Here is a 26615-nt window from a genome sequence, read left to right as displayed (position 1 = left end):
ATGAATGCACGATACACATGCATTCCTCATAAAGCTGTAGTAAAATTGTCTCTATTTTGTTGAGCATGACGCTCAATAATTGCATGTTTAATTTGGAAGACTAGGTCACATTAAGCATTTCAAAATTATAATCTTAATTTGTTCATGTTAAACCTTCCTTGACAGCCATTCAATCGTGTTTCTGTCTCTATATATTTCTGTACATAAATAAAAGCAACACACAAGAAAACACACCTGTTCAAATCCAAGTAGCTACAACCAGAGACCTCTTTGTTACTCTTTCTTTGACTGAAACAAGTTGAGTTTGTAAAACGCATTTAAAAAAATGCAGTGTTTTCCGTATCATTTATTCTGGTTGTGTCATGACATTATCTTATATAATGTGTGTTATCTAACTTCAACCCTGTAACCCGGTCCTGTCTCCCACATTGTTAGAGCTCCGAGAGGCCACCGTGCACTGGGATGCTGCCCAGAAAAGTGTGATCCTGAAGGAGGGGGTGATGGAGAGAGATGGAGGAGCCTATGCATACTTCAATGACACTCTCCTCCTCTCTGGATGGGGCGTACTGGAGATCAGCGCAGGCTACGGTGGAAACACCCAGGAAGACGAGACCACCTTCTTCTTGGCTGGTTATCTGGAAGGTTACCTCACTGCAGGGTGAGTGCCACTACATCTGATTTCATGTAGTACAAAATGCCAGAAAATGCATTTTGTATGAGATATCTCAATGTTTAGAGACTCCACTTTAACCTCACATGCTTTTGGCACTGTGGGAGGAAACCCAAGCACACACAGGGAGAACATGCAAATTCCACACAGAAATGCTCACTGACCAGATCTCATTGGAGCGATTCAAGAAAAATATGGAGAAGCTGTTCCATATTCACTGAGCCACATATGATTAAATGTATTTTCTGGAATATGTGGGCTGTTTTTGTACATGGTGAAAGAAAAACGTGAAGTGATGAAATCCTCTACTTTTCTCGTGTTTTTTTCATTGCAGACAGATGTTCAGTCATTACTCCAACATGTATCCTCAGTTGATCAAGGATGGGAAGGTTTTGAATCCATTGAAAAGCTTTCTAAGGTACCATGTTAACTGTATAAGAGGACATTTGCACATGTGTTGGTAGAAATGGATGTGATGATTATTTAGAATAGAATAGAATAGAATAGAACAAATGTATTAATCCCTTGGGGAAATTCTTGCAAAACAGCTCCACGCATGAAAAAAAAACAAAACACAGAATAAATGGCACCAAAGTTAAAATGTCAATATGACAGGATAAGACAATGACTGGTATTAACATAAAAAAAAAAATTTATCAGAAAAACACAACAAACACTATTTACAAAGAGAAATAGAGGCTATGAAGGATCCCCTGTGGGTATCTCTGTTATGCACTCTTAATATGTTTGTTGAAATTGTGGGTCTAATTTTCTTGATTTAGGACTCAGCATAGTCCAGGGTACATGGTATAATCACACAGTACAACTTCCATGCCAATGAACAACAAAAGTCCGACGTGTCCCATCCGCCCTCTGAATGAACCACAGTAAACAAGACCAGTGGACCAGAGAGCAGGTGAAACTGCGGGGCAACAGTGACCCCTTGTGGAAGCACCTGGGACTGATCCTGGCCCAGCTGGATGGACTCCGTGCTGGAGCAGCACAGTGGGCGAAAAGCAAGCACATCGAGGTGTGTGTGTGTGTGTGTGTGTGTGTGTGTGTGTGTGTGTGTGTGTGTGTGTGTGTGTGTGTGTGTGTGTGTGTGTGTGTGTGTGTGTGTGTGTGTGTGTGTGTGTGTGTGTGTGTGTGTGTGTGTGTGTGTGTTCCGTTAAAAGGTGAGGGAATGCAACTTTGAACGCTGTTGAGGGAGCTGTCACAATTTCATCTCTCCTATCTCCACGACTTGCTCTTTCCATCCTGTGCAGCCTCTATCAGCTTTTGCGGTGCAGTTCCTGAACGGCGTCGGTGACCTCCTGGACCTTGTCCCAACTCTGACACCGCGCTCCAACTCCTCTGTGAGGCCGGGCGGCCTCAGGATGCCAGGAATGGGTCACTGCACAGCTCTCATTAAGGTTAGGCCAAGTGCATTTGGCTCAATTTGTGAGGGAGCTGTTTGGAAACCTCGACATTGGCCAAATTGTTGCTATTGTTGGGTTGCTGTATGGGCTCTCTACTTTTAAATGAGTCAGCGAGTTTAAAGAGCTCTTAAGAAAGAGCTCCTCTACTCACAACCATTCAAGAACACAAAGATGAAGTGTAAATGGACACTGAGTGATGCAGTGCAAAGTAAACACAGAGTTTGATCAATGTTTCATCAGTTTCACTATGTACTTTTTGTTGCATGTTTGTAAAATTAAGTAATTGCTTATATTTAAACAAGAAAACATTTTAAAAAAAGTAATTTCACATTGAGCCTCTTTAAGGACACCCCACCTGAAAGGCAATTCCAGCCAAAATATCTTCAGGCATCACTGAGCCTGCACAGTAATAAGACCTGGGTCGCATTAACTCACATTGATTTAATTTGAAAGAATGTACATTTATTTTGTGAAGGTCATTTCAGCTTTTTTTTTTTTCTTTTGCAACGACATGCAGTATAAGTGTCTGTAATTTCACACCGGTCTCATTGATGGCTGGAATGAATGGAAAATAAAATTTGCATAAGAAGCTAACATCAGCTTGTGGTTTTTAAATGTGGTATTTAACAATAATGAACAGGAGCCTGAACTTTCTCCTCTAAGGACTTAAAGCAACTTTCCAAACTGCCATCATTCGACGCCATGCCCTAAACGCCTACATTTATCGACTTGATGAAGGATCACAGATACACCACTTGTTCTCCTTTCTCTGTGCCTCTCAGGTGCTGCCAGGCTTTGAGAACCTGCTCTTTGGCCACTCCAGCTGGTATACCTATGCAGCCACCATGCGGATCTACAAACATTGGGACTTCAGAATGTCTGACACGCAGGTCGCCACAGGAAAAATGTCGTTCAGCAGCTACCCTGGTGAATGAACTCAAAATGTTCACAGTTCATACTTTTAAACCTGTGCACACAGGTTACATGACTTTGACGAAGTTGACATTATTTTTTCATAGAGAGGTGTGGGTTGTTTTTTTTTTTGGGGGGGGGGGGTTCAAAAAGAGAGAGAGTGCATTAATCCACAGTGCATCAAATCATTGCATTCTTGTCAGAACTCCTGAGCCGAGGTGAACTGGTTGTCCTCAATCCTCGCAGTTTCATTTTCATCCTGGGGAAAAATATAAACATTGAAATCCCGGACTTAACCCAAATCCTCAATGAACAGTCGCTGTGCACCGTAATTCTCCAGCTAAGCATGCAGCTTAGTCATTAATAAGAAAACATTTGACTCAGTGTGTCTGCAGCCGAACGCAACAGCGATGAAATACATTCCCTCAATGTCAAGTCAGAGGAGGATGAGTAGTTTTGTGGCCAAAGATTTGTCAAGTGGTGCGGGCCATAAAAATCCTCTTAAAGGCTCCCTTGCTATCAGAACACAAGTGGTTTTAAGGCTCTATTTTTAGAGACCTGCGGGCCAGGGAAACCACTTGGCTTTATTAAAACTAAGAGATGATAGACGCTAGTGTCAGTAGAGGTGATGTGGAACTCCTGCGTTGTTCTTAAGCCGCTGCCTCTCTGACAAAGACAAACATTGACAACAGGTCGGCCACGACACAAGAAACGATGCACAGTGTACAAATAAAAGTGGATGAAATATTAAGAGTTCCACTAAAATGGAGTGATATAGTATTTATTGCTGTGGCGTTAATACTTTCACACCTACAGGCTTTAATTCAGCTCAAATCTGCCTCTGGTCTTAATGCAACTGTGGTGCCAATTAATGCATATTCACATACCAAAGGAATCTTACCTGAAGCACCATGCCACCTTACTGTAGTCTAATGTTTTTAATTTGCATCGTACTGAAATGTGAGCTTAATGTCTCCAGGAGAACCAAACGGGAAGGTGGACAGTAGATCTGTGTGTTATCTGCATAGCAATGAACAAGAAACATTGTGGTGCTAGATACACCGAGAGGTGTATGTAGATAAACAACAAAACAGAACTAAAACTGAACCTTGTGGAAGACCAAGGTAAGAGACCTCGCTGATGATGACTGACAATCGATGGCGACCACAAAGGCTCTCTTTGAAAGATCTCTGAAGGATGATATTAAAACCAAAAAAAAAAAGTCCTCAATGCTCTTCCATAAAACTAGACAATGAATTTAAATGTGGCCACCATGTCCTCCCCCAGGCTTCCTCATGTCACTTGATGACTTCTACCTGCTGGGGAGCGGCCTGCTGATGACTCAGACTTCTATTGGGGTCTTCAACGCCTCCCTGTTTTCTCAGCTCAGCCCTCACAGCCTGCTGGCCTGGCAAAGGGTCCGCCTCGCCAACAGTCTGGCACATAGCGGCGAGGAGTGGGCACAAGTGTTCTCCAAACACAACTCAGGTGAGAACTCCATGATGTAGAGAGAGACCTTTCACAAAATAATACGGACCAAACTCACATGTAGTTTTTGAGATGCTTCCTGCCTGAGTAATCCAGCTGGCCCGGTAAAAATCCATAAAATCTTCAAAATTCACAGGCCAGGTTTTTGCAGGGTGTGTGTGTGTGTGTGTGTGTGTGTGTGTGTGTGTGTGTATGTGTGTGTGTGTGTGCGTTTGTTAATTGGGAAACTGCTTTGACAGTTGGCGTTATGTTGCCATGCCAGCGCAGAGGAGAACAGGACAGGGTGTTCCTGAGACTGACAGACCTCTCAGCAGACTCCATAGTTAACACCACGGCTTTCACCTTCACCTGATTTTGCATTTCGTTTAGGTGGAGTTAACGCCGCGCGATCATTGTTTGAACAAGTACAAGTCATTTTCAAGCGCCAGAAGTTTACCGTGTTTCTTCCACAAGATCCAAATCCCTCAGGCATGTGCAAGACTGTGCACGTTCTCTTTCCAGCTCGGATCGTGTACGAGATCCAATGAGAGTTATACTAAATGAGCGACTCCTGCTGTTAGTCTTCTTGGAGCTCAAGTTTAATCTGCAATAGATCTACAAGGAGACATACTGTACACTAAGGATACCTGGCAAGTGGTGCTCTGGACTTCCATCATCATGATACCTGCAAGCCTAAAAGAATGAGGTCATAATCCTATCAGCAGACATTTAGAGGCTGGCGTTGTTGTCAGAGCATTTTATGCTTTAGTTTGTTTATCTCACTCATCTCGTCCAGTTTAGTTACTTTGTAATCTCTATAGAACTGATTCAACATCGTTGTTGTTCAATATGCGATATCTGACCTGTGTTGTATCAGTGCCTTTCTGGAAATTCATTCATCAACAAACATTAGGTCAACAATTACTGCTGAGGTGAATACTCAATTGGTTCAGAACATCTTTTGGTTTGTTATATGAGTGACGATCACGTGTCCAAACTCTCTTCAATTTGCAAACATTTGGCAATGATCCCTGCTCACACTGTTTTGGGTGACCGTTACAGAAGACAGAACTGCTTTGTCTTACAGGAACATATAACAGCCAGTACATGGTGGTGGACCTGAGGAGGATCACTCTGGGTCACAGCATCAGCAATGGAGCTCTGACAGTTGTCGAGCAGATTCCTGGAAAGGTTGTGCACTCCGATCAGACTCAAGCTTTACGCGGAGGTAAGAAACAACTGTGTCTGTGTCAGTGCATCTGCACATGAGGGCACTCATTGTTGGAGAGAGTAAAAACAATTTCCAAAGGAGGTCATCAGTAGATTCATTTGATCAATGGCATGAGGTCTGGCCATCAATTAGAATGGAGATTAGATCCATTATGTATCCATCTTCTGTTTCGCTTTATCCTCTTTCTCATCCCAGCTGACCACACCTTTTACAGGTCATGAGTACAAAGAGTTAATACAGACACACAATTTACAATCTACATCACTACCATTATATAGTTTCTACAAATATTAACTTGGAGGGGGCAGTTCTGGATTTTTCAGAGTAAAATAATGTTGTGTGTTATGACAAACAATGATTACTATTGTATAGGTTTTTCTCTACAATCCAGACACCCTCCATCTTTGTTTTGCTGCATTTGACAGGTTATTGGCCGTCCTACAACATACCATTTCACGCCGAAATCTACAACCTGAGTGGGTACAGTGTGATGTGGAGAAGATACGGAGAAGACTTTTCCTACGACCTTTGTCCCCGGGCTAAAATCCTGCGCAGGGATCAGGCCAAGGTGTCCGACCTCAGCTCCCTCAAACACATGATGAGATACAACAGTAGGTTTCAAACGTCCATAATTTCTCATGTTTTTCTATCATTTTCTGATGTGAAAGGACTTCAAAGATGTGAAGAAGAAAAAAAAAAAAACACAAATGTACACAATATGTTTCAGACTATAGGAGGGATCCTTATACAAAGGGTCATCCTTGTAAAACCATCTGTTGCCGTAACGACCTCAGACCAAGGAGACCACTCCCAGGAGGCTGCTATGACACTAAGGTCAGAGCATGTCTGCAGATTAGGGCCATAATCCACTTTAAATGAAAAACTGTGTCACATCACGTGCGTTTTGATGGTGTTTCACATGCGATTTGCCACTTTGTCAATGGTTGCATTTTATTCCACCAATGTTCACCATTCTTGTTCCATTATAAAGGTGACAGACTACCAGATGGCTCTCCGGCTGGTCGCTGAGGCAATAAATGGTCCCACAACACAGGGGGGTCTCCGTCCATTCTCATGGCAGTCTTTCAACCTCACAACTCATCATGGACTCCCACACACCTACAGCTTTCCTTTTGTCATCATGAAGCCCACACTGTGTCAGCCATGTCGAGTGAAGAGAGATGAAAAAGCCCCTCTATCTGTATGAAGCTGCCAATAATTTCCTGTTTCAATCCATAGTTCTTAATGTCACAACACTGAACATCCTGCTGGGACACTGGAAAAAACTAGCTGCAAATTTGTCCATCAATTAGGTGCAACATATTATAAAGATATATGTTATAACCTGTTTTTCAAGTCATTTCCTATTACTGACCTTCATTATAAGGCTGATGTCAATTTAAAGGTATCAGGTATAATATTTGTCATTAAGGAATGTATCTATTGATTCATGCATCATCTCAAATCAATCTTTCCCATCTGTATCAAACACAGGTCATTAGACATGGCTGGGATATCAGTGTTGTTCACTGTTGACATTTTATCGGTGTTGCCATGGTGATTAAGGCTTTGTTTTCAGTCTGTTTGAAAGTTTCCACAAAGGTTTGTATTTTATCCCTCAGGGAATTGCGATATTTTTGTCTTTATGTCCGACCAATGGATTCGTTTGTTTGTTTGCTTGTTTGCTTGTTAGTTTTTTTAAACAATAATTTCTCAGGTCAATACCTAGTGAACTGAAACTGTGAAACTTTCTGACTAACTTTATATAGAGTATAACAACAAAGATAAATATTATAATGTATCATAACAAATAAATAAGTCAATGAATGAAATTAAACTTTCACTTTTTTTTGTTTATGATTTGTACAATGATTAACCAGTTGGATGACTTAGTGGCTTGCAGACAATAACAATTCGTTTTTAAATCTCAGAAATATTAAAAAAGAGGAAGCTTACGGAACTAATGAAATGCTTCCAGATGAACAACCATACAGAAAGGATACGTGCAAAGAATGTTAGACCTATGAATACTTTGAAACCCACAATCAATACTAACCAGAAGCATTTAGTAGCAGAGTGATCTAACATTCAGAACTTCCAACTGCCATCACAACGAAAGACCAGTGAAATACAAGTAAGAACAAGATCCAGGCCATCAACACGTAAGGACAGTCAGTCATCAGATAGAAAGGAGAGAGAAATTACAGACATCAAAACAACAAAGCTCCTCAACATACATGGAGAGTTTCATCTCAAATGCCACACCCTGGGGCTATATATTAAACTAAAGCCGAGGACTGGTGAGCATCAGACCACTATCCAAGATAAAATATCAAAAATCTAAGAATACATCAGGAAGACAGCCCAAGGGATGAGCTACTGAGTGAATATTTCAGGCAGCAGAAAACAGATGAGGATGAAGATGAAAAAGCAACTTGGGAAGACCAGCTTGTGTATGGTGTGTACCGCCACCAGATAGAGGAAGTGGTTGATATCAAGGAGATCTACCAAAATCTGGAAAATTATGGATGGATTAGAGGGAAGTACTAATCATGTATCATCATTTTGATGAAAAAAGCACAGGACAAAAGTCAGGAAAAGAAGTAATGTTATATTTATCACTCACTTTGGTTTATTGCCAAGTTAATTGACATGGAAACTCATTTAAGTCAACAATCCGTTGCTATCCGTTTACATAGAAATGGCAGAAACGCTAGTGGGTGCACATGCGGTGCAGACAACAATACGCTATAAACCTTAACAATGGTGAGTATACCAGGTGAAGGAGATCTGTGGTAACAATATGTGAGAAAAACTTTCTTTGAGTTGTTTTTGGCTGGTCATCCACATGGTGACCCTCTCCGCTTTGTCAATTAACAACGGCAAAAATGGTACTTCCACTGCAGAATTGACTGGTGCTATTTGGCTTATGTGGGATTTGTTGATTTCTCCGTTTTTGGCGTGCTCCTTGTCTTTTTCTCCATTTTTGGTATATTTCTGGAGCGGCGCCACCTATAGGCCTGGTATATGTGCTATATAATTTCCAGTAGTTTCCATGGTGTGACTTTGATGCAGGTGTTTCCCATGTGGACAGGAACCGTTTTAAGAACAATGTGGAGAAGAAACATAAATAAAAAAGATCGTTGAACGTGTTTCGGGACGTCGCGTTGTTGATGACGTCAGAGCCCTCGGCGGCCGTGGGGGCGGGGCCTGCTCGGTTGTTGGCAGTGGAGGTGGGGGGGTGGCTGGAGGAGGAGAAGTCGAGGCGGCAGCAGCAGCAGCAGTTGGGACTCGGGGACGGACGGACGTTCCTCTCCCGCCTTCGCCTCGCCGGAACCTCCTTCCCTTCCCAGATGGCGACGACAGCAGAGGACCTGCGGGAACCGGAGGACGTCGCCGCGCCGCCGGCGGCCCCGGGATGCCCGCGGCACAACAACAACAACAACAACAATAATAACAACAAAGACGGCGAGGCGGGGGAGAGCGCGACCTCCGCCACCGCCAGCTCCGCGGAGCCCGGCGACGGGACGGCGCCGCAGAGCGTCGGCAACGGCTCGGTCATCAACCCCAACGGCGGGAGCAACGGGAAGTGGGTCCGGCTGAACGTGGGCGGCACGGTGTTCCTCACGACGCGGCAGACTCTCCTCAAGGAGCAAACTTCGTTCCTGTACCGGCTGTGCCAGCAGCAGGACCTGCACTCCGACACGGTAAAACAAGAGAACTGATGACCGGTGTCATCAGTCATAACGAAACATCACGGGTGATTTGTGTATTCTTCCGAAGTTCTGCGTTGCATTCAAAGGTTCAAACACCTGGCAAGTGGTCCACAGCTGGACCTGACGCACACGTGCACGATCTCTTGCTTCACGTTCTGAAATAAATAGTTTCACACGAGAAAAGTTTTATTTTGGCCCAAGCGGATCAGTCTGTGTGTGATCTTGATGTGAAGTAAAGCCCACTTATTCTGTTGGTGGCAGAATCTTAGTACTGCATCTCTCCCTGCATCCCGGCTGCCTTAAAAGGAATCTGAGCGTCCCTAAAATCTACACTTCTTTTTTTTCTTCTTTTCTGCTGCTGCTGCATGAAGTTGCCTAATAACCAGCCAGTATACAGTGTGTGCACTGTGAGGCTCCCACGCTGTATTCTTTTCTTCAGTGTGTGTGTGTGTGTGTGTGTGCGCTTCATTTTGTGGAGCAAATGGAGACTGGGGTCAGATGGATGAACACGTGCTTCCCCTTCTGCAGGGAGCTGCACAGTTGATAGCCCTACAGCTGGCATCTTATGGGAAGAGAGAGAGAGAAGGAGATGTATTATGCGTCTCCCAGTCACATGTAGACCGAACACACTGTGTGAGCTGGCAACAGGCATAAATGATGCAGATTGCTATTATACTGTGGTCTTTGATGTGTGTGTGTGAGAGAGAGAGAGGACAAGTCCTCAGAGGCTAGTCCACTCCAAGTTGACATGTCGCTGTCCACCAAAAAAACGCAAATTTCTTGGGTAGAATTTCCAATGCATATTATTTTAAATGGCAGTGTCATGAGTGTACTCATTCTTTTGATCATCTTATTCAGTTGGACCTCGGAGAGCCGAAAGGAAAGGAGGAGGGAAGGATGACATTTAAGTAAGGCTCCTCGCTGAGCACAACCAGTGATAATACAATTACACAGCGAGCACCTGACAAGGCGCTCCAGAGATGTTACATATAGCTTTTTAAACATAAAGCCGCACCTAATATTTGATTAATCCATTGATTAGGGAATTACAGTAGCCTGGTATGGCATTATCCAGACACCCAAGCAAAGATCTCGCCATCTGTTTGATATTACAGCTACAGGATGTGGATGTTAATGTCTCACTCATTCCTGATCAATAAATGTATGATTGTGTCCTTGTTCAGAATAAAATTAGGCATGCTAAATCATTTACTATCAACGTGATATTCCTTGTATGTCACCTTCCATCCGTCTTCTTTCCAGTGTTTTCCGACTGAAAGCTCCTTGTGACCCTTCAATAATAGCAGGTTTATTCCCTGCGACACTGTGAAGTGTGGATTTCACAAATGTGTGTTTGGACAATTAGTCGAGCTCCACCGTCATGTAGATCAGATGTTGTCGAGTTCGGGAGTTTCTCGAAACGAGAGTGTCGGTGTGAAGTTCGCCGACAATTCCGTGGGTGTGCGGGAGCGATGACTGTCACTCCGCCGCGCCGCGAGGCACTGTGGAAAAGAAGATTCCCGCGTGACCTTCAGCGAGGACCTGACAGAAGCTCCCTCCGGGCTGCTCCAAGATGCACAGCCGCACCCAAACAAACGCACGCCTTCATCTCCTTCCTTCTTTTTCTCTCCTGGCAAGCAGCAGCTGACTTACTCTGGGTGTACGTCACGTGTTTGTTTTTGGGGTTGTTTTTTGTTTTTCGTGTTTCATATCTGTTCTGTATCACGAAGTCAAGTGGCAGGAGGCACAGTGAAGAGACGTAATTGAAGAAATGATGTTTGGCTTTGTCACGCTGCTGCAGATTGATCTATCAGAAGCAGAATGTTTCAGGTTATTGTTTCGGCTTTGGTTATTGATCAAAGAGATTTGCGTCATCCGTAGTCAGTCCTGCGTGTTATGTGCACTTGTGCCATTATGTTTAAGTGGTTAATGTTTAAGGCCACTCACACTGGAACAACCAAATAACGGGACAGGAGATACAAGTCTCTAACCCCCCAGAAGCCTCGTTCCTTTGAATAGACTGAATCCTGGGTTGGGTCGGCCTCGGTGCTAATTACAAAACCACGTTTGTTGGGGGGATCTAAGGAAACCCTGACATTGACTCCCTCCAGTGTTTGGACACACACACACACACACACAAACCCCGCCCCGGGTATAGGTCAGGAAAAGTTTAAGGCTCACGTTGAAAAGACTTTGAAGGTGCTCATTGAATCAGGGGACCCGCCTCTGCTCCGTTTGTTTGGTACACAATGCAAGCGGAGGCTGAATCACTGCACGCTTCACCTCCGTTCAACCTTGCGTTTTCCTCTTTCAGAAGATGATTTTATCTCTGTGTGTGTGTGGGTGTGTGTGTGTGTGTGTGTGTGTGTCCCCACTACTTTGGTGGAATTGTCCTGTCTGTGCTTGGGGGGGGGGGGCTTCTTGGCTGTTTTTTTTTTAACCTCCCGCCAAGATGCAGACAGTCTGTCTGTGTGCGACTGTCTTAATAAGATTACTGCCACTCTAACTGCCCCTGCACCCTCAGCCAACACGCGGCTCTTTTCCATTCACTGACCTGGATTGAAGATTTATCCCAAGCCAGTTCCAACATGATATTTCCTCCACACACTGTCTTGATCTTTCTTTATTTTTTGCTTCACTTTGCCTCCCGATCCCACCGCTGCTTGCCTCTCTTCGCAGTACGACCATGGATTCCATCACATGCCCGGGCTCGCGTTATTACTCCATCTTTCCCGTGAAATGTCTAATATGAAGGCGGAGGACGGTAATCTTGAACAAAACTGCAAACCTGCAGGATTGTTATCAGCACGATGGAAAGTTTTGAATTTGGCTGACGGAGCAAGAACCTGTCAGAGCCAAGACTTTAAGGGTTCCTCAGAATTGAAAATGTTCTTTTCTTGTTTTGTTTTTGTGCTTGTAGGAACGGGATTTTTTTTGCCAAAATGACGCAACGCATTAATTCACCAAATTGAGGTTAATAAGCGACTCTAATCGAAACAAACAAAAAAATTGTTTGGTTGAGCAGCCTAAAAATGAAAAACGATCCAAAATGAGTCCTAATTGTGGTCATTAAGAGCTCTTTGGAGCCTTTAAACCTGGAGTGTCTGCCACATTTGAGTTCAGTGGCCACATAGGATCTAATGGGCTGTAAAGTTAAAATAGTGCTCTGATAACTTTAAACTTTAAAGTTAAAAAAAGAAATTATATTTTCACAAAACTAAACAATTACTATGGGAAAATTCCAAAATCTCAACACAAAGCTGAAACCTTCTGGTGCAAAATACAGTGAAATGTCCCCCCCCCCCCCAAAAAAAATAAACCTCTCCTATAGCTGTTGCATTGTATTTATTTTTATAAACTCTCACAGCATGTCTTCCAAGGCTAGTTTTCTAGCAACAAGATAACTAGTTTTTCATGCCACCATCACAATAATCTCAGTTCTGGTGTCAGTGTTGGGTTTGTCTTTGTTACTCTTAAGAAATGTGTCGGGGGGGGGGGGTTATGTTCGCAGCGTCTAAGAAATATAAACGCGTACTGAATTTTGCTGGCAGTGCTAACACTAGCAGTCTTTGTTTTATGCAGCGCCATATTCAAGTGCCTGATTTTAATGTGGTTGCGCCGGTGCGTTGTTTATATATCACTTTATTTTCATATTCCTACTTGCTCCCTCGTTTTCACTCCATGCAGGCACTAAACAAGTGGTTAGTAGTTTAACCCACATGCTCTGTTCTGCTGTTCATCTCCGAAATACATTTTCCAAAACGTAGCACCATTCGAGCGGTGTTTTTCTGGCCGCCCAGCTGAGTGAAAGCACGTACATTTTAGATTTTTCTGATCACGCGGGAGCTGTTTTGATGCCGCCTACGTTAAAAATGTCGCCATCACTAAGGAGTCACTGGTTCAGTCAGACCATCTGTGATCAGACAGCGGAAAAGTGAGGCCGAGCCCTAATTATGAAGTCACACTCAGAAGGTCTCTCACACGTGGCCCAAACAACGTCGCCACAAAGCAACAACTGTAAAATATATTTTTTTAAAATCTAAATTGGGCTTGGATCAGTCCTGTAGGTCTGACAGTCAGTTGTATGTGTGTTTTTGCGCCAGTACTTCACAAGCCGGGGACGACTGACTGTTGATTGATTGAGGCTGATGTGCGGCTGTCATGTTGCGTTAAATAAAACATTAAACATATGCCCTAGTTCTCTTTAAATTGTGACGCGTCTGAGCACGAGATATTTGTCCTTCAAGCGACGGCAGCTGAAGATTGTAAATACAATAACGGGTATATTTAAGCGCAGAAGCTTTGTACAGTTCTACATTTCCCCCCCCCCCTCGTGAGTCAGTCACCTGCGTGTGTGTGTGTGTGTTCTGAGATGTGAACAAGGCTTTTGTTTGGCTATTGGTGATCACCCACGGGATTCATTTCCCTCCACAGGGAGATGTTGTGGAGTCGCATCATATTTCCCGGAACAAATATTCTGCCTGTACAGCCTTTGGAGTCCAAACCAATGATTATATTAATGTAATCATACAACATTGGCTTCTTGGTGCTGAATATTGTGAGAGTTGTGTATTTTAGGGGCATAAAAACAACTCGAAGATGGAGACGGTTTGCATATTATGACATTTGCTTTGACTGGTTGGAGAATAGGGGATTTTAAAAAGCCTTTCCAGGGACGGGAATGTTCAATAAATCTATTTTGCAGAGCACGATAAAGCTACAAACGTTAGTCATAATTTTCTGCTGCGGCTTATAGGGCAGCGTTTTGAAAAAAAAAAATTGTAGTTTGCATGCCAGGCCACACATTGGTGCTGTTGGTTATTTTTTTGTAATGAATCTTCAGTTTTTACTTGAAAACGTCGAGTGAACGAGGCTCAGTTGTATGAATATCTTTCCTGAGGATGCGTTTGGGGAATTTTGGACAGTAATAAGTTACAACCTGGCTCAAAGGTTGTGGCAGTATGCGCGTGGTTGCCTCCTTTACTCAACTACCAACGGTGGGCTTTGTTTTGGCTTTGAGATTATGTTGCTGAACAAAACCTCCAAATATCACAAACAAGTTCTTTTTGTTTGGGTTTTTTTTTTTGTTACAGCAGTTCAAAAACGAATGAGAAAATCCCACTTCCTTTTTGTCAAGGACACGGGAGTGACGCTAACTCCCACCGCACACGTTTCCAATAACGTCTGCAGCCGTGAAGGCGAGAGACGAGGCGGGAGGAACTTTAACGACGTTTAACAAGCGTGGCAATCGGTTTGTTATCTACCACGTTTAAAGGGGAAGTCTTAAGAAAGCTCCGGTCGATCCTGCCAGGATAAATCCCTGTGCATTAGACACACTGTGGCTCTGACACGTTCACAAAAGATTTTTTTTTTCCCCCCCCCCGAGTGCCGTCATGCCCACACTGTCAAGTCAAGTCACGTTGACGAGGCGTTGGTCCGTCCTCCACTGCAGCGCCGCCTTTTTAAGATATGTTTGTATGTATGTGTGCGTCTGTGTGTGTGTGTGTGTGCTCTTTGCTGCAGTCCCAGCCCCTCCACACTGAAAAATCACTGATTGTTCAGTACAGACGCACAGAAACGCAGCGTTCAATACCACCGTCTCTATCTTGTCTTTGTGCCTCTGAGCTCCAAACACGAGAACCACGTTGTGTCTTCATCTCCCGCATCCTGGACGCTGTCCTGCCTCATTTGGCATTTGCGTGTGTGTGTGTGTGTGTGTTTACCCTTCATTTCTTAACTGGAGGTTATTATTCATGCAGAGATACTCGTGTCTTGTCCTCCGTCGATTGTCACGTCTCTCCCTCCGGCTGCCCGTCTTTTTTTTTTCTCCCGTCCTCTCATCTATCCCTCACTCCGCCACGTCGCCATCCTGCCTCACACTCTGAATCCGTCCGTTCGGGTCGGTCACGGCCCTCGTCCATTCTATTAATTCCATTTGTCAAATTTGGGAACGGCTCATCAGAAAACCTTGGCGGGTTGGCGGGGATGGGCGTCGGTGATGAAAGTGATTCTCCATGAAAATTGGGCAGACGTGCACAGCGTCCGTCCGTCTGTCAGAAGTGTCTTCTTGCTTCCATCAGGATCTCTATTCTCGTGGACCGCCAGGCAGTGTATTTATTTTCAGATTGCTTCTCGTCGGCTGCCTCTGGAGATGACGGGTTAATAGACAGGGATGGAAAACCTGCATTGCAGGGGCAGCAGGTATAGACCTTCATTTGAGCCGGGTGGACACGTCCATTTCTTGTGCTGTACACTCGACAAGAATTGGGTTTCATCAATCCCTCGAACGCGCTTAGAATTTCAAAAACACACCGATGACGTTTGTCCCCGAGACCGTATTGAGATGGAAACATTTCCGTACCGGCCATGGGAATAATTCACACATCGCGGCCATTATAGTACTTGGCGCCGTCCTCAATGACTCGTTCCGTTCGCAGCAGCTCCCTGTGAAAAACGCAGGCGGGTTTGATGATGACGGCATGTGGGATTGAAACATGGAATTACAGTATTGAAAAGGAGTCATGTACAGTATTGGTACATGGAAAAAATCCGGCAAATAAAACTTTTCTCATTGTCTTTTCGTGTGGCAGTTCTCAGAAAAGATCGGAAAATAAGAAATCACATTGTATTTTGTCCATTATTTTAAAGCAAACCTACTAAATGGATGGTGTATTTTATTTTAGTGTGTCTGCAGGCACAATCCTCAGTGCATCAAGTAAATAGATCAGCTTTCATGTGGTTTTAGAACCTTTTAGTATTGTAGAGTCTGGCCACATGCATGTATTTCTTTTATTTAAGCTTATTAACTGCAGGAGGACGCCAGATTATCCCGACGAAACCCAGCAGCTATTCACAATTTAAAGAAAATATCTTTATGGTGGCCTTGACGCCTTTGCTAATATTATGTGTGCAGGAGCCGCTCATCGGAGCTTTTAAAGGCTCGTGCAAGACGCTGCTGGAGGCCGTTGCTTGTATCCTGTCGCTTCAGTGAGCAGTCAAGAGAGTGTGCAGTGTGAATAGAAAGGGCTCGCTTGATCAAGCCGGGCATCTTCTTCGTCACATTGTTTGGATATCCAAAGGAGCGACGGGACACGCCACCAGCTAAACGCCGGTGTACGTTCTCGAGCCTGACGATGCCTCTCATGTGACGACGCTGCGTCTGCGCCTCCCAGCGTCTCACTGCAACGAAGCTCACATTTGAAAAGTTCTGTGGCTTCTGCTTCTATAAAGTCGCCACCACTTCCTCTGTGCGCTCATGTTTTTAGGAGGAATTTCCCTGGAGGTTGTGTTTTTGTTTTTTTGGTTGTTGTGTTTTTTCTCTCTTCATGTGAAATTCCCTCTCAAAGGAGACTGCACTCTCAGCAGTCCCTCACGAGGACGTGAGTATGTTGAGGAGGGTGGAAGGCTGTCGTAGTGACGTAACGGCCAGACGCGCTGAGCAAGAAGAAGCCTCGAAGGCGTGTGAGCGCACAAGTCACCGTCATCTCCTCTCCGATCGGGATCTCCTCCAGGCGCTGGGCTTGCTGGCATGACTTTCATCCAGCAGTGGCTCCTTTGTTAAGCCGGCTCGATAACGACACTGCGCTTCAAACAGACGCCAGCGGGAAAAGCGGGGTGTGTGCGTGTGTGTGTGTGTGTTTCTTTTAAAGAGGCTGTAGTTGTGACGTAACAGACGGCCCTCGCACATGTGAGCACAAAAGTTCTTCTTTTTGGTCTCATTGCAAAAGGTTCAAAGATAATCATGCATTTCTTTGCTTTGGTTATCCAACTAAGTAGCGTCTTTTTTTTCCTTCTTTTTAATTGGAGAGCATCACTTTAATATGACCAGTATTTGAGTCTCTAATACTGTATTTATTGTTATCCGAATATCCGTCTCAATCAAATTAAATGTACTGTTATTATTGGGCTTTATTACATAATAATATGGCGAAGTCCTTCATGTTATTGTCCATTGTTGCATTGTGGGCTGGCAATTATTACCACACAAATTCAGTCTTTCACAGTGGGGAAAAAATGAGATGGTTAATTAAAAAAATTAGTTTTTTTTGTTACTGGACTCAAAAGTTTGAAAGATATACTCATGGTTTCCAGAAAGACTGGGAAAGATTCTGAGAAAAACTCACACAGAGCTCATAGATATCGTGTTTTATAATCAAGAGATTATATTGTTATTGAACTGAAGTCATTTTATCTCTCAGCCCCCAATGCTAGATTTTCATGTGGCCCTTTGGGAAAATCAGTTGCCCACCCCTCTTCTAAATAGACGATTTCACAATGAGACGATCGAAGCAGCTGATCTGCAGCCGCAGGAGACGATTGATCAAAAGCGTTTGAGCTACATTAATCACGGCTTTATGGCAAAACGGCCTGCATCTGACTCAGTTCTCTGAAATAAGTTGAATCAGTAGTATTACTTACTAACATGGTCTTTCAGTTAGTCAATTAGTGCTTATTGTTGATTTTTATAAAGAACACAAACGCTTCATACCCATAACATTTGACACGTTTCGGTTTGATTCAAAACTCTGTATGACATGATGTTGTTTGTTTCCGTCTCTTGAACAGGACGAGACGGGGGCTTATGTGATTGACAGAGACCCCACCTACTTCGGGCCCATCCTGAACTACCTGCGACACGGCAAGCTGGTGTACAACAAGGAGCTCGCTGAAGAAGGTCTCGTACACTTTGACATCTGACCATGTGGCTTCTGCCTGCAGTAGTTCGTCTTGGCAGAAATAGAACCCTTTTAAATGCATCATATGATTGTGTGAGACCTCAGGGCTCTTGCAGTTTGTAGTTTTATGGGGATGGGGGGGGGGTTTGTAATTAAATTACTCTCTCTGACGCTGACGTACATTTAAATCCAGCACACGAGCTGAGCTCGGTTATCTTCAGTTTCATTGTGACTGAAAGTCACGTCAAAATCTGCTGAGTGGAAATAAATGGCACGTGAACTTAAAATGTAGCAAACAAAAACAAAAAATTTAAATATATCATGTGGTTGTTAAAGATTCAGAATATTGTATTTATGTTAAAGAAGCATTTACATTTTATTCCAGGTCACTATTCCAGTGCAATAATATTATTAAAACGGAAGGAAAGAAAATAAGTACATTCAGTGGAAAGAATATAAATTATAGGCACATATATTGAAAAACAATATCTACAATATGTGTGTGTGTACTGGTGAGAAAAATATTGATTTAATGTTTGACTGGGTGCTTTGTAATCAAATAATGACATTTATATTGTGACTCATTTGATGCAAGAAGCAACTTTTTCAAATTTAAACTGATTTTGATAAGTGAATGTAAAAAAAAAAAAAAAAAAAAAGAGCTATAACGTACACAGTTGTGTGGAGTTTAAATAAAAAACCTGGAGTAACGTCAACATATGTTGAGTTTTGAGGTGATGCTGAAGACTTGAATTGCTTCAATGATATTGAAACTCTTTGTTCAGCCACCTTTGATGTTTGGTGCACTGAGAACAGAGAGTTTAAAAATAAAGCAGGATTAAAGACGGTATTTTTATTTGAATGCCTCCGTCCTTCTATATTTAGCCGTAAAAGCGTTAAAGTCCCAGCCCTGGTACAAATATAGTAACGTGCAATGTGTAGAAAGATGCATTGTTATGAAACGACGGGAAAACCTTTAAAGCAAAAACAAGAAAACTGCACATGGGCTGAGTTGTGTGTCTCGTGTTGCCAGGCGTGCTGGAGGAGGCCGAGTTTTACAACATCACCCCGCTGATCAAGCTGATCAAGGAGAGGATCACCGAGAGGGACTCCAAAGCCACGCAGGTAAACACAGAACCTATAATAATAGAGTTTGTAATCCACCTTTTTTTATGTCTCGACCACAAGCAGTGCGTCGTTCCTGTGTCGCGTCAACGAAACAGAAATCCAGCACCTTGATTTTTTTTTGGTATTTGAACCCAAATCGCACTGTAAATCAGGTGCATGTGTGATGCTATTCTCTGAAGCAGAAGCCCTCCCGCTGTGCACCAGGCTGCTTTTCTTTTCTCACTCGCTCTTACATAATCATGCAAACATACGCCCACCTCCCCATGCGCTCTGCCGTTCTTCATTGGACTGGCAGCTTGTGTTCGCCCTGCAGTCAAATATGCCGCGAATCTGTGAGAAAGTGTGGAATTTGCAGCCAGTCCGCATTGTTTAATCCATCGTTGATTGCTTTAACAGATTCAGTCTCGCGCCAGAAGGAATATTGAAGCTTTCACTGTTGCTGCTGCAGACTTTGTCCCCCCCCCCCCCCCCCCCCCCCCCCCCCCTCTCTGGGTCCTCACTTCGGTCGTCTCTCCTCCCCCAGCAGGTGCCCCCCAAACACGTCTACCGGGTGCTGCAGTGTCAGGAGGAGGAGCTGACCCAGATGGTCTCCACAATGTCGGACGGCTGGAAGTTTGAGCAGGTCAGCGTGCGCACCTGCAGAAAGCCCCGCACCGGACTGCTCTGGACTGTGGGTTGGACTCACGCTGCTGCTGTGACCCTTGAATCTTGACCCCTGGTCGTGACCCCCTTGGCCCTGGCCAAAGTCCTTCTGTCTGTCCCCACCCCCACCCCCACTCCCTCCCTAAAAAAATCAAAAGAGTAGATGATTTCTAAAGTCTGTCTTGATCTCGTGAGTCACTGTGAGCTTTAAATGCAGGGAGTTCCAGCCCTTATGAGGTCACTCCGTTAAAATGTGTAGAGTAATTCAAATGTGATTGAATTGGATCGTCAGTTCTTACTTTTTGAACTTCAGACTCATCATATTTACATTACATCTTCAAAACGTACGCCAAAATTAACTTCTAATGTTTTTTTTTAAAAGCATCTTTACAATCCTTTTGCATTGGCCCACACTGATGATGTCCCTGAACGCACCTTGCTCAGACACATTCAGGAGAATATCTCCTGCTGCTCCTCTGCTAAACATGGGGCTGAATCTACTCAATGAACCCAAACTTACCAAGCTACCTTTATAATTGAAGTTAGGGAGATGCATATGTTTGCTTTGACTCAACAGGATTCTGATCTTCTCTCTCACTGGAGTCTGAGTTCACAGTTTTAGTCTGAGAATGTGCATTTGAATCACTTATGGTGATTGTGAATATCCTGTAGATGTGTAGAGGATGGATGACGTCAGAGGACAAACACAGTCCAGTGTTTTCCTGTCACACCGTCGACAGCCTGCTGGGAATGAGTGACCCACTCAGTGTGCGAATAGGAAAATCCTATAGATTATTCTGACCCCGTGGGTCATTGTGATGTCAGTTAAAGGTCTCTCGGTGTGTTGATATGTTTCAGTCAGCAATGCGTCTCCACATTGCTGAGCCTGTTCGGAGTGTAGGTTCAGTGCCTCCCCTTCCTCCCCCACGCCTCTGCTCCGTCGCATGTCACGTCGCTTAGATTAGAAGCTGACCTGCAGTTTGTGGATTTTTTTTTTTTTTTCGTGGGGAAAATTGCTGTTCCAGCAAGTTAACAACACTTCTCGTTGCGTCCACTGCTGCGTGTTTGTGCGTCGTAGAAAAGCTGTCCCCCTTCTTTGCCCCCCCCCCCCTCCCTACAGCCACCGTGCATGAGCTCAAGTCTCCTCCCCTGCTTTCAGAATGAGATCTCAACTCTTTTCTGCTACTGTGTTCTCCCCTGTGACGCCCGATTCCCCTTGACACTCACCCTCTTCTCTCTGTCTGCATCCCTCTCTCTCTCTTGCTCTCTCTCGCTCTCTCTCTCTGGTCATGTCTCTGTGTCTCGCTCCTTCTCTAGATGGTGAACATCGGCTCGTCGTACAGCTATGGCACAGAGGACCAGGCCGAATTTCTCTGCGTGGTGTCCAAAGAGTTGCACACGCCAGGATCCGGCCTGAGTACAGAGCAGAGCCACAAAACCAAGGTGATCCTCACAGATAGGCCTCGCTATGAGAACCAAGCTGCAAGGCTGTATGTGTGTGTATGTGGTCCTTCTCCCCCACGGTCGTGTAATGTGTGTGTATTTCTGTTTTGTTGTGGCACATGTGAAGTGTCACCTCCTTTCATTGAAGCGTATGCGAGCCCGCTTTGATCCTGCACTCTCCACCGAATGCTGCAAATGTCACTCGCCTCGAAATGCCATTCACAAACACGCTCACGCCATCATTCACACTGCTCTGACTCTCTTTCCTGCTATCGATCCTCCTCTTCCTCTTCCTCTCTCTCTGTCTTTTTTCTCTTTCTTCCCCTTTCACTTGGATATATTGATATATATCTGTTTTTACCTCTCGATTCCTCACTTCCCACCCACAGACACTCATCAACATGTTCATCTTTTTGTCGTTTTTTTGTCTTGTTTTTCGTTTTGTCCCCCCCCCCCTTTTTTCTTTTGCCCCTTCCCAACCTCCTTCCTTCATGCCGAATGAAGCCGGCAGAGATGCAAGAGGAGGAAGCAGCGAAGGATGAGGAGGAGGAGCAGGGGGGGAGAGATACCACGCCAAATGAGTGGCTTAGAGAATGAGGGAGTCATGTTACTTTGTTCCAAAGAGGCGAGAATGGGTGAGGAACTGCGCACAAAGACGTGTTAGTGGGTAGATCTAGTAGATTTTGGTGTGTGTGCATTTTGATAGTGTGTGTCTGTGTACAGAAAAGGGGATATTTCATGGCACAGCACTGAGTACGACCTCTTCGTTTCACTGCTTCCTGAAAACGTAAAGATGCTTTAATCATGAGTGAGGAAATGAGTCAAACAGCTTGAAATCTCAACATGTCATCGCATTCCACTGCTTCAGGAATCTAAAAATGACAGAAAAACAATCAGCATTACAGAAGCAGCTTAAAAATGACCTAAACCTTCTTCTTCGCGATTAGTTTATGTTCCCTCTGTTAATAATAATAAGAATAATGAGCGGCTCATAAAGAACACTTGGCCCAGCCACCAGGAGGCACTAATGAGATCATAACATTATTTGGAGATGTTTGTCCTTCTGTCCTTCATTAAATAAGTCATTAGTTCCAAAGCTATTTTTATTGGCGACCGATTCTGATCACTTAACATAAAAAAAAAAACAAACAGGAAGTGTTAAAATCAAAGTAGACTCTGAGCTCTTTTCTGACGTCTGCAAAGTGTCTCGTTTAGATTTTCATCAAATCACATGGACGAACTATGAAATCCTCAGTATGCGCTATTATTTTGACTGGCTGATTATTTAAACGCCGCTTGTCTGCGCGTTGTGTCCTGTCCATGGACTCGGTGTGGCTGAGCAGTGACCCGGAGCAGCCTTACAGATATCGATCAACCCGGCGCTTCCGTCTCTTCGCGCTCTCATTACCAATGCTGTGACATGGAATATCTCTGACCTTTCAGTGCAGCAATAGTGGTAGATGTCCTTGACAGTCTGTGTTTGTACGTGCAGTGTTGATGTCAAAGACACACACACACAGACACACACACGTCGTCATGCGTGACAGTCTAGTCATTTACTCTCACCATATTCATCATCACCACCATCAATCACAGCCAAAGCAGAGCTTAGATTGTCCTAAACGACTGCAGTTGCACTGCGACTGATGAACAACCCCTAATGTCTTTTATTTCTTTTCTTCGTTCTGCAGCTTTTCCAGCTCCACGGCTCCCGGATGTAGAAAGAGCTTTCCTACTTTCTGACCTTGTGACTTTCTCTACATGGTGTATGTGTGTTTTGCATAGATGGACCGTCGTTAAAATGTGTAGCACACTTATTGACTGAACGCCAGTTAGCATTAGCTAATTACCCCCCCCCCCCCCCAGAAAAAAAAAGAGACAAGCCAGTTGAAACAATCCCTTCAAGAAGTACTTTTTTTTTTTTTGTAGATCTTTAATAAGCTGAATTGTTGGTGTGTGTAAATATAATAAATGGTCAAGGGCAGTAGTGGAGCTTAGTAAACCGTAATCCAAAGATCTCTGTAAAGGTCACCTGAGCCATGCCGTGGAAGAGAGTGTTGAATCTACATGAGGGAGGCCGGCTTTGTCTTGGTTACCCTGCAGAGCTGCTGCTGGGATCCGGTTGCACCCGAGCCGCGCGGCGTTTGGGTCATTTCATCTCCTAATGAGGCGTCTGTCGGTTCTCTGCTGCCTTCCGTCGCCGTGGTGATGGATGCAACTTTTCATCATCCACATAGTGTCACATTTGTTTTTGCAGGTCTTGGAGGAGGTGTGGGGAAACACAAAGTCACGTTGATCCCAACAGACTTGACTTTACACAATAGTGACACATTGAAAATGCACTGATGTTGCATGAGGACAGGTGCAGATTGGAGAGAAAGGTGCGCTAACCCACCTTTCTGAGCCTTATTCAAGGACGGCCTCACACACGAGTGACAACGTCGTCATTTCTCAGCTGCGCCGGATGCTTTCAGCTCCCGTGCTGCTCGATCTCCCTGTATTATCATTGTATTATACGTTATATAAGCTGTGGACCTGAGGAGAAACTGTAACTTAAGAAGGTCAACAGCTTACTGGATCTCACATAGGTGGCTGTGAAACCAGAAAACACGCTCTGCTCGGCACCCTGTGGTGCTCCGAGGCACACCTACATCACCTTGCAGCAGTGTGTCGCCACGGCTGGGCTCCAGAGCCTGCCTTGTCCTCAGCTGACAGCGAGAGTTTGGTGTGAGTCAGGAAAAGCTTAAAACAAAGAGGAGGAGGAGGAGGAGGAGAAGAAGGCGTATTTTGCTTTTCTAATATCTAACCTCTCTGAACGCGGTGCTATCAGTCCACAGTGGAGAGATTTGCCGCAGTGCAGGTGTGTGTGTGTGTGTGTGTGCGCGTGTGTGTCTGATTTGAAAAGGATTTTAAGAAGCAATCTACTTTTATCAGCCTCTGTTGGTAACGTGTCAGAATTGCACCGCGGATCAAATTTTGAATCACTGCATGATCCTGATCCACATGAATGGTCGTGGTGATGAGACATGTCTCCCATCAAGGTGTCGCGCAGGAGCATTTGCTGGCTTTTTGAAAATAAAGCGTCACGCATCCGTTAGTGTACATCAGGTTATACTGCATGAATAGGCATTAAGGGATGATTACATCCGAGATGATTTAATTTCATGTCGTAATGTAGCAGATCATTTAAGGAATAACACCTTTTAATTTGGATGAATTGCTTTAATTGGGGGGACTATTTGTAGCTGCGATGATTTGCAACAAATGCAAAGCATCACTTCTGTGCTCCTTTCAAAGCAATACAAGTTGATCTGGTCAACTCTTCTAGCTGAGGTTTACCACAGCGGAGAGCCTGTGTTTGCCTCTGAGACTCCTGCAGCCGTGTTAAGTGTCGACTGTCAGCAGCTTACGTCCCACCTCCTGCTGTTAAGCTCCTGTGCGACGCCAGCTGACCAGAAACACACAACGAGGATGCACACACACACACACACTCAGGCTGTTTCAAACAGGCAATAAGCAGATGGTGGTCACATATTGAGACAATCCAGATTTACGATCGCAGTTGGTGTCTTTTTCTTCTGCTCACATTTTGATAATTATGTCTGAATAATAAGCCTGCAAATGTAATATATTGTGTGCGTGCCGAGAGTAAAGTGTCTCGTTTGTTTGTAGTGTCGAGTAGAAAGAGATGTGCTGGGTCTCTGGGATCCTCACAGTCTCCTGACGCGGTGCATGTTTGGAGCTGCGATTACTCAACATGCTTCTGATAATCATGACAGTGACGTTAGCGGAGCACAGAAGACCTGCGGGCTTGTTCATGTGGCTCTTTTAACTTGGATCATTCAGTGCCTTGAGTTCAAGCAGCAAAAATCCACATATCTGACGATCCATATGTCAAATTTATCATCTGCGTTGATGTCTTATGTGAATTTGTTTCACGCGGTTGTTTTATTATTTGGGGTAAAGACTGCGTGGTTTGGGATGTCGGTTCATGTAAAGAGGAAACAAACAGCCGCGTGTATAAGGTGAAGCCGTTTCACGGTTGTAAAAGCTGTCTTGTATGAAATATGGCACATTTTTTGGGATCTTTTATATCTTATTTGTAATTTATTTTTAAATGTTGGTCTGTACAGGGAGGGTTTGGGCTTCAACTTTCAGTTTTTACCTGTGTGTGTGTGTATTTGGGGTGGGGGCAAATTCCTTTTTTACTACTTGTAAGACTAGCCTTTATGTTTTGGCTAGCTCGATAATATTCAACAGTATGTTCAAATATAATCACCAAGTTTACTGAATATGCTAGTTGTTAGTCTTAGTTCACGGAAATGCTGTTAACACCCCAAGAATAACGTTTTCCTCTCAAATGAAAATACCAGTTTTATAAATGTTTGCATGTCTCGATCACTTTGCTGGAGCCACGTTGAGAGGAACAGTATGTAGGGCGTTTGAGCAAGGCATCACAAAATTAATTATATAATCTTAAACATTTCCAAATTGAGGAGAGTCTACGGTGATTTTCCGAGTGTTGTGGCCACCGTAGGCTCTCTTCCATGCATTTGGAAGTTTACAGCTTGTTTCTTTGTTTAATCCGACACATTGCACCGTCAACTTTGACGTTTTTCATTCATTGTAGACACATTTCTGCTGTATCATAGTGTTATCTCATATTTGGTGTGTGAAAGTCGACATAGCAGTGCTCTTTCATCTTTCTGTGTGTAAAAAAAAAAATACCTGACGGGTGAATCAAATAGAAAATGTTTCTCTCTGATGCTGGAGTTTCTTTCATCCGCTATCCAGAAAGCCTCACTTGTACCTTGACTGTAATGGCAACTATACAATGTGACACATGAATTGTAAACTCCTCAGACAAACGTACATGAGCTTCATGGAGCAGTGTGTGTGTGTGTGTGTGTGTGTGTGTGTGTGTGTGTGTGTGTGTGTGTGTGTGTGTGTGTGTGTGTGTGTGTGTGTGTGTGTGTGTGTGTGTGTGTGTGTGTGTGTGTGTGTGTGTGTGTGTGTGTGTGTGTGTGTGTGTGTCATTGTATTTCAACAATGTGCAACATCTTCAACAAAGTGACAAAAAGTGATTTTTTTTTAAAGTATAATTTAATGTAAATGTCACAATGTCAAAAGAAAATAAAAAATGTTTTTTTGGTTTAAGATGTACAGTTTTTCTTTGTCTTTCTTTTTTTTTTTTTTTACTATTACACTAGTAATATCCATTAGTATACAGTCAATCTCAAAATATGGGAGAAATCTTGAGCTCAGACCAAGCAGTGAATATATGAAAAAAAAAATGGACCTCTGTAAATGATA

The 26615-nt window shown here is 43.8% G+C and overlaps 2 protein-coding genes across 6 annotated transcripts; both read left to right on the top strand.

Moving 5' to 3' along the window:
* Window positions 1-443: 443 nt before the first annotated feature.
* Window positions 444-6905, top strand: plbd1b (phospholipase B domain containing 1b; the record flags this gene model as incomplete). The annotated part of the gene is made up of 10 exons (XM_080517040.1): window positions 444-658; window positions 1005-1088; window positions 1559-1700; window positions 1936-2082; window positions 2871-3015; window positions 4288-4488; window positions 5555-5695; window positions 6124-6309; window positions 6426-6532; window positions 6690-6905. The coding sequence occupies exons 1-10, from the start codon at window positions 501-503 to the stop codon at window positions 6903-6905; spliced, it is 1527 nt and encodes a 508-aa protein (XP_080373166.1). The 5' UTR covers window positions 444-500.
* A 2091-nt stretch (window positions 6906-8996) lies between these two features.
* On the top strand, window positions 8997-26453 carry kctd17 (potassium channel tetramerization domain containing 17). 5 transcript variants are annotated; one of them, XM_080517156.1, is made up of 7 exons: window positions 8997-9405; window positions 17980-18088; window positions 19123-19214; window positions 19744-19839; window positions 21177-21302; window positions 21807-21937; window positions 22994-26453. In XM_080517156.1, the coding sequence occupies exons 1-6, from the start codon at window positions 9052-9054 to the stop codon at window positions 21897-21899; spliced, it is 870 nt and encodes a 289-aa protein (XP_080373282.1). In that variant the 5' UTR covers window positions 8997-9051; the 3' UTR covers window positions 21900-21937; window positions 22994-26453. The 5 variants fall into 5 exon arrangements, with proteins under 5 accessions (XP_080373282.1, XP_080373280.1, XP_080373281.1 ...); XM_080517154.1 differs by having other exon boundaries at window positions 19744-19887; XM_080517155.1 differs by having other exon boundaries at window positions 19741-19839.
* Window positions 26454-26615: the final 162 nt, after the last annotated feature.

The sequence above is a fragment of the Blennius ocellaris genome (genome assembly GCF_963422515.1).
Source record: "Blennius ocellaris genome assembly, chromosome: 21".
NCBI classification, from domain to species: Eukaryota; Metazoa; Chordata; class Actinopteri; order Blenniiformes; family Blenniidae; genus Blennius; species Blennius ocellaris.
Note: the sequence above shows the minus strand (reverse complement) of the source record. Positions and strands in the feature narration are given on the sequence as shown.

What these genes read in the sequence shown, in the direction of transcription:
- kctd17 (XM_080517153.1), top strand. Translation starts at nt 9,052, where the DNA reads ATGGCGACGACAGCAGAGGACCTGCGGGAACCGGAGGACGTCGCCGCG. An exon ending in AGGACCTGCACTCCGACACG is followed by an intron (nt 9,406 to 17,979) that starts GTAAAACAAGAG and finishes TCTCTTGAACAG; the next exon opens with GACGAGACGGGGGCTTATGT. An exon ending in CAAGGAGCTCGCTGAAGAAG is followed by an intron (nt 18,089 to 19,122) that starts GTCTCGTACACT and finishes TCGTGTTGCCAG; the next exon opens with GCGTGCTGGAGGAGGCCGAG.